Genomic DNA, 12,483 nt, shown 5'->3' with positions numbered 1-12,483 from the left:
ATGGCCAGCTTTGCATGGAACGCTCCCTTGATTTCTCCAATTTTCTTGAAGAGATCTCTAGTCCTTCCCATTCTATTGTTTTCTTCTATTACTTTGCACTGTTCATTCAGGAAGGCCTCCTTATCTCTCCTTGCTGTTCTCTGGAAATCTGCGTTCAGTTGGGTAAATCTTTCCTTTTCGCCTTTGCCTTTCGCTTTCCTTCTTTCCTCTGCTATTTGTAAAGCCTCATCAGAAAGCCATTTTGCTTTCTTGCATTTCTTTTTCTTTGGTATGGTGGTGATTGCTGCCTCCTGTACGATGTCACGAACCTCTGTCCATAGTTCTTCAGGCACTCTATCTATCAAATCCAGACCCTTGAATCTATTCTTCACCTCTACTGTATATTCATCAGGGATGCGATCTAGGTCAAACCTGAATGGCCTCGTGGTTTTCCCGATTTTCTTCAGTTTAAGTCTGAATTTTGCAATGAGTAGCTCTTGATCTGAGCCACAGTCAGCTCCAGGTCTTGTTTTTACTGACTGGATAGAGCTTCTCCATCTTTGACTGCAAATTATATAGTCAATCTGATTTCGGTGTTGCCCATCTGGTGATGTCCATGTGTAGAGTCGCCTCTTAGGTTGTTGGAAAAGGGTGTTCACTATGACCAGTGTGTTCTCTTGACAAAACTTTGTTAACCTTTGCCCTGCTTCATTTTGCTTTCCAAGGCCAAACTTGTCTGTTATTCCGGTTACCTTTTGACTTCTACTTTAGCATTCCAGTCCCTTATGATGACTTACACATACATGCAAGTTTAATATATGCACACATGAAAAAGCCCTAAGCATAAGTCCATTGAAAAACAGGTTGCTTACCTGTAACTGATGATCTTCGAGTGGTCATCTGTGCATTCACACCTCTGGAATATAGTGCGCCTGTGCCGACCTCGATCGGTTCATCTTGAAAGCGAAAGGGATTTTCGCGCCCGCTCCCCAGTCACGTGCCAGCCCCACTGCGCATGACCAAGGGAGGGGCACGACAAAGACCATCCTGCCAGTTCCTTCTGACCGCTGCCATCAGTCTCAGAGTAATAAAAAGGAGAGGACTGAAAGCAGAGGGGAAGGAGGGCAGGTGGTGTGAATGCACAGATGACCTCTCGAAGATCATCAGTTACAGGTAAGCAACCTGTTTATCTTCTTCGTGGTGCCTGTGCATCACACCTCTGGGAGATTAGCAAGCAAAAAACAGGCCTACCTGGAGGAGGGAGCAAAAGGTCCTAGACTTGCGCCGCCTGCAATACTGCCCATCCCACCACGGAACCTTGATGAAGATGCACATCCAGGGTGTAATGCTTCACGAACATGTGGGGGGTAGCCCAGGTTGCTGCTTGACAGATGTCAGTGAGCGACGAACCTCTCAGGAAGGCTGTGGACGTGGCTACTGCCCGAATGGAATGCGCTTGGAGCAGGCCCAGAAGTGGCCTGTCATACGTCTCCCTTGTTCCCAGCCTGACCGGACAGGTACGCAGCCTGATAATGATATCTCCTCTTAAGAGGGGGAGGAATAGCCAGCTGCAATAGATCCCATTAATCTTCAGGGACAGGAGATGCAAGCTCTTGACCACACACTGGCTGTAAGTAATTTGCCCTCTCCTCCAGCTTGGAATGAATTACCGGCATCAGACACAGAGGAGAGGGAGGAGGCTGGGCCCAGTGTTTCTCCAACACCCCTTGAGTGCTGTCGCCGTCAGTGGAGCTCAGAACCCATCGCAGTGAGCGTTTGATGGAGCGCAGGCACCTGTCGTCAGATGAGTACTTGCAGGGATGTGTGCCACAATTAGCAGCAGCTAACCAGCCCAGGGAGAGTCAGCTATAAATCCAGGACAGGGGAAGCTGCTTATTGTGGACGCAACGTATACTACGGCTGCATTACCACCCAACTTGTCTCCTGACTTGCTGACTGGAACCTCTGTTACGCTGACCCTGGACTGAACACTGGATCACCTGAATTCTGGACCTCTGACTCTTGGACTGACTGACGACTCCCCTTTCTGGATACCTGACCCTTGGACTGCCTCTTGACCACTCTCCTACCTTGCACCTGTACTGTGAGTGATTATCCGGTCCCTTCTGCCTGGCTGTCCTGTGGAACTTCTGTCTGCTCCCACATCAGACCCACTGGGGCCAGTACATGGCCGTTTGGCCAGTAAGTAGCACAGTTTGATGGTTTCCACAATCCACTTGGATAGCTGTTGTGAAGAAAGCTTCTTAACCAGCACAGGTGTGCTATAGGAGATGAACAAGGCTGGTGACTGACGGAATGACCCTGTCCTATCAAGGTAGAAAAGTATGGCTCTCTTGATGTCTAGGGTATGAAGACGGCGTTCCTTGTCACTCGTAGGGGATGGGGAAAACGTCAGAAGAGCAATGTCCACTTACAAATGGAACTTGGAAACAACCTTGGGCAGGAAAGAGACATCCAGGGCCAAGGTGACACCATCATTGTGAAAGACCAAATACAGAGAATCGCAACGGAGTACAGACAATTCGCTCACTCGTCTTGCTAAGGTAATGGCTACTAGGAAGGCAGGCTTCCATGAAAGAAGCTGCAGACTAGACATGGCCATGGGCTCAAACAGTTTGCCTGTTAATTTGGACAGTACTAGAGATAAGTCCCAGGAGGGAGTCGGCCCACAAGCCAGAGGAAAGAGGAGTGAGGCCCTTCAAAAAGTGCTTCGTTTGCAGGTGAGAAAAAACGGAGTAGCCATCCACCGCAGGATGATTGGCGTAAATGGCGGCTAAACAGATTCTTAAAGAGGAGCAACTAAGACCCAAGTCCAGGCGGGACAACAAGAATCCGAAAACTACCCTCAAGTCCATAGAGGGCGGTGGTAAACCCAACAACTCAAGGTAAGACAGGAATTTCTTCCATTTCCCTTCATAAGAAGTGCGTGTAGCTGGCTTCCAACAGTTCAACAGAACAAGGTCTATCCTGTTTATGAGCTGTGCTAGGGGATACTCCACGCCATGAGTGTGAGGTGTGGTACATTGTGGTGAAGCACTCGGCCCTTCTGAGCCAGGAGGAGATCTGGTGCTGGGGGGAGATGTATGTATGTGCCCCGGGACATGTGGAGTAGAGTTCAGAACCAGTGCTGACGTGGCAACCATGGTGCCACGAGGATGCATTGAAGTTGTTCCTTCATGATCTTGCTCAGCACTCTGGTAAGTAGAGGAATTGGTGGGAACAGGTACATGTGCCTGTGGGACCATGGGAACAAAAGGCCATTCCCCAGAGACAGAGGGTCCTGTCCTGCCCTGGTACAGAACAGATGACACTTCGCGTTCTGACGCATCGCTAACGCATGGATTTCTGGGTGACCCCATCTGTGGAAAATTGGTTGGAGGTAAGCCCAGTTGAGCTCCCATTCGTGGAGGGATGCACCTCCTCTGCTCAGAAAGTCCGCACTGAGCCATCCTGGCAGGTGAACAGCAATGATGAACATGCCCCGGGATTGACACTCGGTCCAAATCTCCCGGGCCAGTCGACAGAGTCCCCTGGATACTGTCCCGCCTTGCCTGTTCAGGTAACACAGTGCGGTGGTGTTTTCTGTCAGGATTGCCACCGTACGGTGAGCCACGAGGTGGCAAAAGGACCTTAGGGCATACTGGATGGCGAGCAGTTCCAGGAAGTTGATGTGTTTGTGGGCCACATGAGGTTCCCATTTGGCGCCCACACACACACCTTGGAGGTGAGCCCCCCATCCCCACAGGGATGCATCTGTGGTTAGAGTAATTTCGGGGCTGGGTGCAAGAAATGGAGGTCTGGAGTTTCCCACCACTGTAGGAAAGTCAGCACTTGTACAGGTAGCACGAACCGTTGAGATTGGGGCTGCCACTGTGGATGGAAACGTTTGAGGAACCACAGCTGAAGTGGTCTCATCTGTAGTCTGGCAAAGGCAAGTACTGCTGTGGTGGCGGCAATCAGACCTAAGAGCCATTGAATCTGCTCTGCAGATGCATCTCCCTGTGTTTTTATCAGGATGATGAGAGCGATAATGTCTCCTGCCCTTTTGGGAGGGAGAAAGGCTTGGCAGACAGTCAAATCCAAAATTGTTCCTATAAACTGGACTCTCAATGAAGGAAGGAGCATTGACTTTTTCAGGTTCACCCTCAGGCCCAACGCATCTAAGGTGACGAGCGTTCAATCAAGGTCAGCGCAGGCGCACTATATCCCAGAGGTGTGATGCACAGAGACCACAAAGAAGATAATTAGTTTTACAATATTCAGAAATAACCCTGATATATTATCTGGACCGTATTTACACACAATCAACTTTGATTATTCAATTTATGTAAAATTTTCATTTTCAGTGTAATTACTTTCATTCTTATACTAAGCACACTTTTTTCAAAGTCAGATCCAGTGAAGTCAGTAGCACTTGCATTGTAGTTAATATATTAAAATGGAGATGCCAGAGTCATTGAACGCTGTAGCTTTTGCGTAGCATTGGGACTAAGTGAAACAGCAAAAATGGTGGAAGTCTGAAGCATTTGGGCTAGCATGGATAAGTCAATTAATACCTGTATCTGGATTTCATCTGACAATTCTCTCAACATGTGGCAAAATTGTTCTGCTGAAGGATCAACGGCTTTCACAATAACCTTCAAGCCTGTTCTTCCTTTGCCCTTACTGTAAACATTCATGGCAAAATTATATTGAGCTGAAAGCTGAAGAGAAGTCTGAAAGAGAAAATATTACCCAAGAAAATAAAAAACTTCTACTTGGAGCTGACTTCCCATTTCCAGTCTTTTTGATCCAGATTCCAGGCCCACCAACAGAACTTACTGTCACCATAAAACATTGTAAATTCTTAAGAGAGCCACTAGGGTTGTTTTCAATTCCCCTCCTCCACTGTAATTCAGAAATACTGTACAACTTAAAAAAGGATTTCAAGGAGTCCCAGGGAGTGGTAGCAAATTCCTGCCCTTATTCAAGCCACTGATGTCTGCGTGTCCTCAGAGAGTCCTAAGCACCTGTGAGGATTTTATGTCATTATCCCATGCTGGCATATAAAGACCCCTACTCTGGCATTCAAACATACTTTTTCCCATCTTCATCTTGCATGAAGACTCCAACTGATCCATGACCAGTAACCTCCAGACCTGACTACTGTATTATGCTCTATGTGGGGTGCTTCAAGAGGTGTGCCTCAAGATTACCTATACCGTACCTTGGTGGTTTTCTTCTACTACGAAGCCAAAACTTCAACTCTGAGAAATGGCTACACCCACTTTTAGAATCAGTTCCCCATAGAGGTTAGGCATACAACTTTGCTGTTTACTTTTTGAAAGGCTGTATTTCTTTTATTCACCTGAGAAAGGAGCTGTACATTTGTAAATTTAACTGTTGCTTAATCCTGAATTTAATTTTTATTGAAGTGTACTTTTATTATGTTGTGAACCTCTGTCCACAAGGAAAGGTAGAATATGGACCATTGAACAAATTGATAAAAGGAAATGGAAGAGTTTGAACCAGTTATATTTTCAGCAACAAATATGGCCATCAGAAGCACAAGGTAGAATGGGAAGGAGCAGCATGATAGGGTGATAAGCAAAGAAAACAAGCAACAATTACATCTGGAACATTAAATCAAAGTAAATACAGCCCTGAGTAAAGGACAAAAGGAACTTCGTCCCAATCACACTTCTCCAGACTTTGTTCCTTGAAAATCTTTGCAAAATTAATCACATGTAAATTATGAATTCACCTCACTGTGTCTTGCCCTTACATCCAGAATATCCCTTTTACTAACAGACCAATGAAATGTTAATCCAGGCACTGCATTTCCAAATGAAAACGGAGTTTGATTGCTGGTTATACCCATCACATATACTGGCATCTGAAAGGAGAGAAAAAGAGAGCTGGCTTTTTTCTTCCTTCCTTTGAAAAACAATACAAAGTGATTGATTGTTAACATTACAGTTATATGCATGAAAAAGATTAATAAATGTCATTAATAAATCACATGCAGTCATCAATAACTACATTATGTCACCAAGTTCCTATTTTATTTGATCAACATGTGGTAACCAAAGGAGAGGGACTGAAATCCCCGATAACTGTAATTCAACTAACCTGAGTGCCAGTTTTCATTCGTGTAACAGGTGCATGGATTCTAACAGCCTGAAGCTGAATTACCTCAATGTCAACTTTGGCCTAAGAGAAAGACACAAACGGAGAGCTGCATTTTAATTTTAGCAGGATTTAAGTGAATCAATTGTTTTACATACAGGGATAAATGCAGAAATGTCAATAAGCCGCGGAGAAGCTGAGCTGCAGACTGGAAGGTCTATAGTTTGGCAGTTCGAGACCCTAGTGCCACATGATGGAGTAAGCTCCCATCTCTGGCCCCAACTCCTGCCAACCTAGCATTCAAAAGCAAGAAACTGCAAGTAGATAAACAGGTACCACTTCGGAGGGAAGGTAACAGTGTTCCATGCGCCTCGGCGTTTAGTCATGCTGGCCATATGACCATGGAAATGTCTTTGCATGGCACTGGCTTGTTGGCTTGGAAACGGTGTTGAGCACCGCCCCCTAGCGTCCGATTCGACTAGCTTTTGAGCAAGGGAAATCTTTACCTTTAAATGAAGGATACTGCAATGCTATTTATTAATGTATGGTCTGCTTTAGATCTAGGCTTCTAAGTGGATTACAAATTAAACATGCAATCTGTGAAAATGAAAAGAAAGCAAAACATTACACTAAAACTTCATGTCAAGTGAACTGTACTTACTCATTCCAAAAACATCATTTATGTACAATTAATTGAAAGGGCGTCAGGTTCCACAGCCAACAATGGAGTACACGCTTATCAGAAAGGTTATACTTTATTGAAGAGCTATAGATGCATTAACAAAGGCATAATGGGATATAGGGTATTCGTTTGCACCCCCCCACTTCCTTGGGCCAATTAGCCACATTCCCGCGCACGGGAGGAGGAGCCCCAGACCGTTTGAGCCAAAGCTGGGAACAGACAGCGCTCCCACGGTTCCCTCACTCCTAGACACCACACCACCTGCATGGCTCTAGATAAGCAAGCGTTACAGCAGAGAAGAGGCACAGAAGGAATGCCACAGTACTTTGTACACAGGTCATCTGACCCCTCCCACTGCCATGGTAGCATAGCTGACAAAGGGTTAAGGAAGGAACTTAAATGTGTATAATGTAAATGTGCATAATGTAAAATTCAGATTTTTAATACAGAAAATATAGACATCAGTCTTATTGTGCATCATGGTATTACTTTAAGTTCTTCTTATTCATTGAATTAAAATAAATCTGCAGACAAACTGAAGTTTAAAAGATATATGTCAACCCAGTGGATGAAATAACAGGTGTGAGAGACACAGATGTGACACTATAAAAACTTCAATGACAGATCAGAGTCAGCTGAAGTGTCCCTAAATGGCATATCTGAATCAACCCAAGGAAAGCCATACTGTCAACATAATAGGATTTAATTTCTATAGTATTAGGAAAGCAGGATATCAGATGCAGGAACTCAGGTTTGTGTGGGCATTTTAATCAGTGTTTTCCATTTAAAAAGTATTTATGAGACAGAAAAAGGACAGATGGAGATGAAGAGAATGCAGATGGATTCTTAAATTTGAATTGATATAAAATTTATAAATCAAGTGCTGAACTTGGATCAAATTCCAGCATAGCTATAGACTCACTGGATGACCTTGTTCAAAATGCTTATCACTCAACTTCTCTTCCCCATCTGAGACAGGAATAAATACACCATATTGTACAAGGTTGTTCTGGAGTTGAATGGAATAAGGACTGTAAATCCTTATGAATATCATTTTATAAAATGATAACACTAGCTAGTATTTTTTTAAAAAAATAATGTGCACATCACACTATGTGTATAGTTTATAACACAAACCAACCCCCCCCCCAATAACATTTCACTGTTGACTTATAAAATAACTGACAAGTGCACAAAGAGGGAGGCTTCTTCATGCTTATTCAATAGGATATACTGTACAGCAATGGTGCTAAATCTTAACAGCCTCTGCTCAAGATTCTAGTGTAAGTGAATGGCACCAGTGAAAGAAGATCAGGAAAAAAGTGTGCCTTCTTTGAATAAATAAAGGAGAAAAGAGGTCACAAGACAGAAGATAAAGGCACTTTATGGTAGTGATAAATAATATCACTCTCGTTATGTTCCGCACTATTCTTCTTCTTTTGTTCCTCTTCTTTAAGTTTTGTTCTATAATATTTTAGTACTTCACCCTGCAGGAGACAGGAAGACAGAGCTCTTCCCTGCTTCTTGAACAGGCAGCAGTTCCTCACCAAGCTGCTGCAAGGACAATACAATGCTGCCTTAGTTTGACTATCTTCTAGAGAAGCGTGGTATTTGCTTTTCCCTTACAGCTTAACCACTTCAGCTGTGTTGGTCTGAAGAAACAGAACAAAGTTTGAGTCCAGTGGCACCTTTAAGACTAACACAGTTTAATTCTGGGTATAAGCTTTCATGTGCATGCATGCTTTATTCAGATGCACACAAAAGCTTATAATTAAAGTCCCTCAGAGGGGCCATTTTACCCACTCAATACAAATGAAACACACAATATTGGGCACGTCTTGCTATGGACTTTTAAATGTTCCAGTTTAACTATTAAGCCTTACCAAACCCCAAGTTGTGTCTGAATATTTGAGCATTACTCCCGTGCAACTTCATAGGCTTGATGAAGCAGCAGTAGGTCTAGGGAACAGCTTCAAGTAGGACCCAGCTCAGTTTGGAGTGGGATTAATTAAAATTAATTATTTTCAAGAATACTTGATGAATTAAAAAAAAAAACTGATGGTAATTCAGTTTTAATCTGAATCAAGTCCCACTGCACACCACTGAATCAAATCTCACTGCTTCAGTGAGCATGCACAGTATCCAATTAGCAACCTGCTGCTAACACCTTTGGGTATGGTCTGTGGCTCAGTGGTAGAGCAGCTGCTTGACATGCAAAAGGTCCCAGGTTCAATTTCTTTCCTCTCCTATTAAAAGGACCAGGTAGTGGGTGATGTGGAAGACCTCTCCTTAAGGCCCAGTCTGAGAGCTGAAGTAGCTGGAGGGCAGCAGGAAAGCCGAGGAAGACAACAGCCCTCCAGGGAACCATAAGAACTGCTGGGGACGGGGCAGGGGAGGCAAGCAGGTGAGGAGCCACCGACCCCATGAATTCTGGAACACAATGGAGGCAGGCAGATGGGGGGAAGGAGCAGGAGGAAAGGAATGACAATGTGGTGGGGAAAAGGACTGATAGCATGGATGAAGTGAAATGGCAAAAAGAGACAAACAGAGAGAAGGAATAACAGTGTGTGTGTGGGGGGGTTATGACAGTAGTCATGGCGGAAATGGGGGGGGAAGAGACAGAAACAGAGAGAGAAGGAATGGCAGTAGCAGGGTGGGGGGGTAGGAAGGGATGACAGTAGTCAGGGCTGAAATGGAAGAGAAGAGACAGAAATAGAGAAATGGAATGACAGTAGCAGCAATAGTATGGGGGATGACAGCAGCCATGACTGAAATGGAAAAAGAGACAGAGAGAGAAGGAAGAAGAGACAGTGGGAGGAGAGAGGCAATGGTGAGGTGAATGCGGTGGCTGCTCCCCACAAGTTCATTGTGGGTCCCCACTTGTAGGAACTATATTTCCCATGCTTCCTAGCACTAACTTGAACAGAAAACTGGATCTCATAGAATTTAACTGAACTGGTTTTCAGCAAATATATTTGAGAGCAAAAGGAAGAAGACGATTGCTCATCTTTTTCTCAGCAGCCTAAAAATCTGAAAGCCTCAACAACTATTTGGAACCAGAGCTATGTCAAGTGGGATGTTCCAGTGAAGTACAATGATTCTGTATGGATATGACCTAACAACAGAGATCTACAATTTAGCAATCTGACATAACCTATTATTATTGTACATGTACTAACCCTAAAAATAATAGATGTAAGAACTGCTCTTTTGCAATGTAATAAATGGTCCTTTTAATGATCCATACCTGGGATACCACGACCACTTTGCCAGTATCTGCATCAACAGCTTGAACCATTCCTGTTATGGTACTGTTCCCAATCATCATTCCTGTTACAAGGCCACTGCTATTCACAGAGGCAATTCTGGTGTCGCTCATTGAGAAGATTATGTTGGACTGAGGCTGGGGACCTCCTTCAGAAATAACCTGTATCCAGTTATTAAAAAAGCAAATTAATTTCTTTCAACCATCAACACAAAATACATCCTGGCTTCCCTTCAGCTATTGGAGCTATAGGAGACCGAAGAAAAGAAGAAGGCTCTTGTAAACAAGTAGGGCAAAAGACTACTAAAATCTTTACCACAAAAAAATTTGCTTATCCAAGGTCCGCTGTTAAGTGCCATACAAAAATATTGTTCTAAAAACCATAAGCAAGTTTTACGAAACCTGTGCAACTAACTCTTTGTTGCAGTATATGTGAATTTATTTTACTTTTACTGATTTTACTGATTTTACCCACTTTACCCTTGAAGGCTCAAGGAACTTCACAAAATCGAACTTTGAGCTAAAAGCTAATTTGTTAAGCAGTATGTATGACCACCATCTCTTGGGTTTTTAGTGGGTTTTCTTTTCTTTCTCCCATAGTATATAGATCCCCTCCCTTATTTTTGTTGTAGTTTATAGAAAATGCAAATTAAAAAAAATCCCCTACGGGGGGCATAAAAACAAAACAAAAACAAAATTACTTCACGATAAAACAATTTTTTTGGGGGGGGGTAGTTCTTCTCTTACAATAAATGATAAAAAACACTTGCCTTAATAAAAATGTTAAAGTTTTTGTTTGTTTCTCAAGCTTAGATTTGAAGATAAAAAAGCAGATAACTGTATGGAGCACCTCCCTACGCTCACTCTGTTTTAAATAAAGGACACCACATGGAAGCTGCTCTCCAGGGAGTGTGCATGACAGGAGACAGACTGTGTGGGATGCCATTCAGAGAACCACCAGTAACAGAATTCCTATCTATAAATTTATAGCAATAGTTAAGCAATAACTAGTTTGGAATAATAATCTTAAAAATAACTCACTTGAATCACTGCACCTTTAAGTAATGTGACTTTTCTTGGTATTAGTCTAAAAGGAGGGAATACCTAGAAATTTAAAAAAAGGTTAATTTTCTAAAAATACAGTCCAACTTTTCAGGTCGAGTGAACTATCAGAGAGAGGACAGACCACAGCTTGGCTCTTCATCATGCCTGAACCCATACCTAAGTATGGATTTTCTTCTTCCAGCTTTCATTGCTTTAAACTATAAACTAATTTAAGAACACTTCTGTTGAAAAGTGAACACAAGACATTTTCATCTCAGTTTCAGTCCTTGTTCTACTTGCCCAAATTCTTTTCTTTTGTTGTCAGGTACTCTCTCCTCATTCTGTTATACATGCAATGCTTACTGGGTATTGAACATTCTGGTTTCAGCCCTCTGCTACTTCAGATTCTGACACTTGGCTTACTAATTTTTATTCTTTCACTGGTGCTTGGGCAGTCTCCTTTCAGGCCTTCCACACCCTGATCCTTTCCTAAGCTTCTCCTCTGAAGTGGAATTTCATAGTGTTATCTAGGGGTGTGCATTCAGCAATAGCCGAACCGAAAAAATACTCGAAAAATACTTTGTCGGTATGTTTTGGGTATTACTACCAGTATCGCTGAACCCAAAAAAGACGATACTATCCGGCTTTTTTTCGGGTTCATTTTGCTATACCAAAAACAAAGTCTCATTTAAACCTAATGGGCTGAGCCATCAGTCAGCTGTTGGGTTTAAATGCCTTCCTTTCCCTCCCCAAGATCGGGGAGGGGAAGAAAAGGGCAGGCATGTAGACATACCCCCTTCCTTCCCTGAGCCTCTCCGCTTTTGAGGAGAACGTCGGGGAAGGGGCATGTTTAAATGCCTTTCTTTCCCTTCCCCAGATCGGGGAGGGCAAGAAAGGCATTTTAAACATGCCTGGGCTCCCTGCCTGCCATTCTCCAGCTACCCCCTGTCAGGCTAGAGAAGGAAAGGCAGAGAGCAGAGGCTTTCCCTGATTAATTTCACTCACAGCTGACTGGCAGGGAGTGAAATTGACAGAGAAATCTGTAGGAGCTACCAGAGGGAAAGAAGGCATTTTAACATGCCTCCTTTCCCTCTGGTGGTATATATCAGACCCAAATATATTCAGGAATACCAAATATTTCCCCAATTCGAATACTTTACCGGTTTTGGACAGGGGAAATTCAGCATTTACCCATATTTTTTGGGTCTGATATAACCGAAGCTGAAAAATACTGGCATTTTTTTTTTTGCAAACCCCAAGTGTTATCCATTTTTTTGTGTTGTGGTCTGCCATCCTACCATCTGTCTTCTTTAATTTCTCTGAGTTTTCTTCTTGATTTTACACTGTTACAACTTTGAAGAATCCATGTTTTCAGTGAAAGTTC

General features: G+C 43.3%; 1 protein-coding gene across 1 annotated transcript in view; it reads right to left on the bottom strand.

Annotated features, from left to right (window-relative positions):
• NUP210 (nucleoporin 210kDa) overlaps positions 1-12,483 on the bottom strand; it is a 148,948-nt gene that overhangs the window by 38,768 nt on the left and 97,697 nt on the right. The window contains exons 24-28 of the mRNA XM_015428914.1: positions 11,097-11,159; positions 10,038-10,217; positions 6,112-6,192; positions 5,744-5,875; positions 4,557-4,715 (exon numbers count right to left, since the gene is read on the bottom strand). Coding sequence (XP_015284400.1) covers positions 4,557-4,715; positions 5,744-5,875; positions 6,112-6,192; positions 10,038-10,217; positions 11,097-11,159 — 615 coding nt within the window. The remainder of the gene's footprint in view (positions 1-4,556; positions 4,716-5,743; positions 5,876-6,111; positions 6,193-10,037; positions 10,218-11,096; positions 11,160-12,483) is intronic.

The sequence above is a fragment of the Gekko japonicus genome, unplaced genomic scaffold (assembly GCF_001447785.1).
Source record: "Gekko japonicus isolate JY-2015 unplaced genomic scaffold, Gekko_japonicus_V1.1 scaffold695, whole genome shotgun sequence".
In the NCBI taxonomy this organism is placed as follows: domain Eukaryota; kingdom Metazoa; phylum Chordata; class Lepidosauria; order Squamata; family Gekkonidae; genus Gekko; species Gekko japonicus.
The sequence above is the reverse complement of the archived record's forward strand: the minus strand, read 5'-3'. Positions and strand labels throughout refer to the sequence as shown.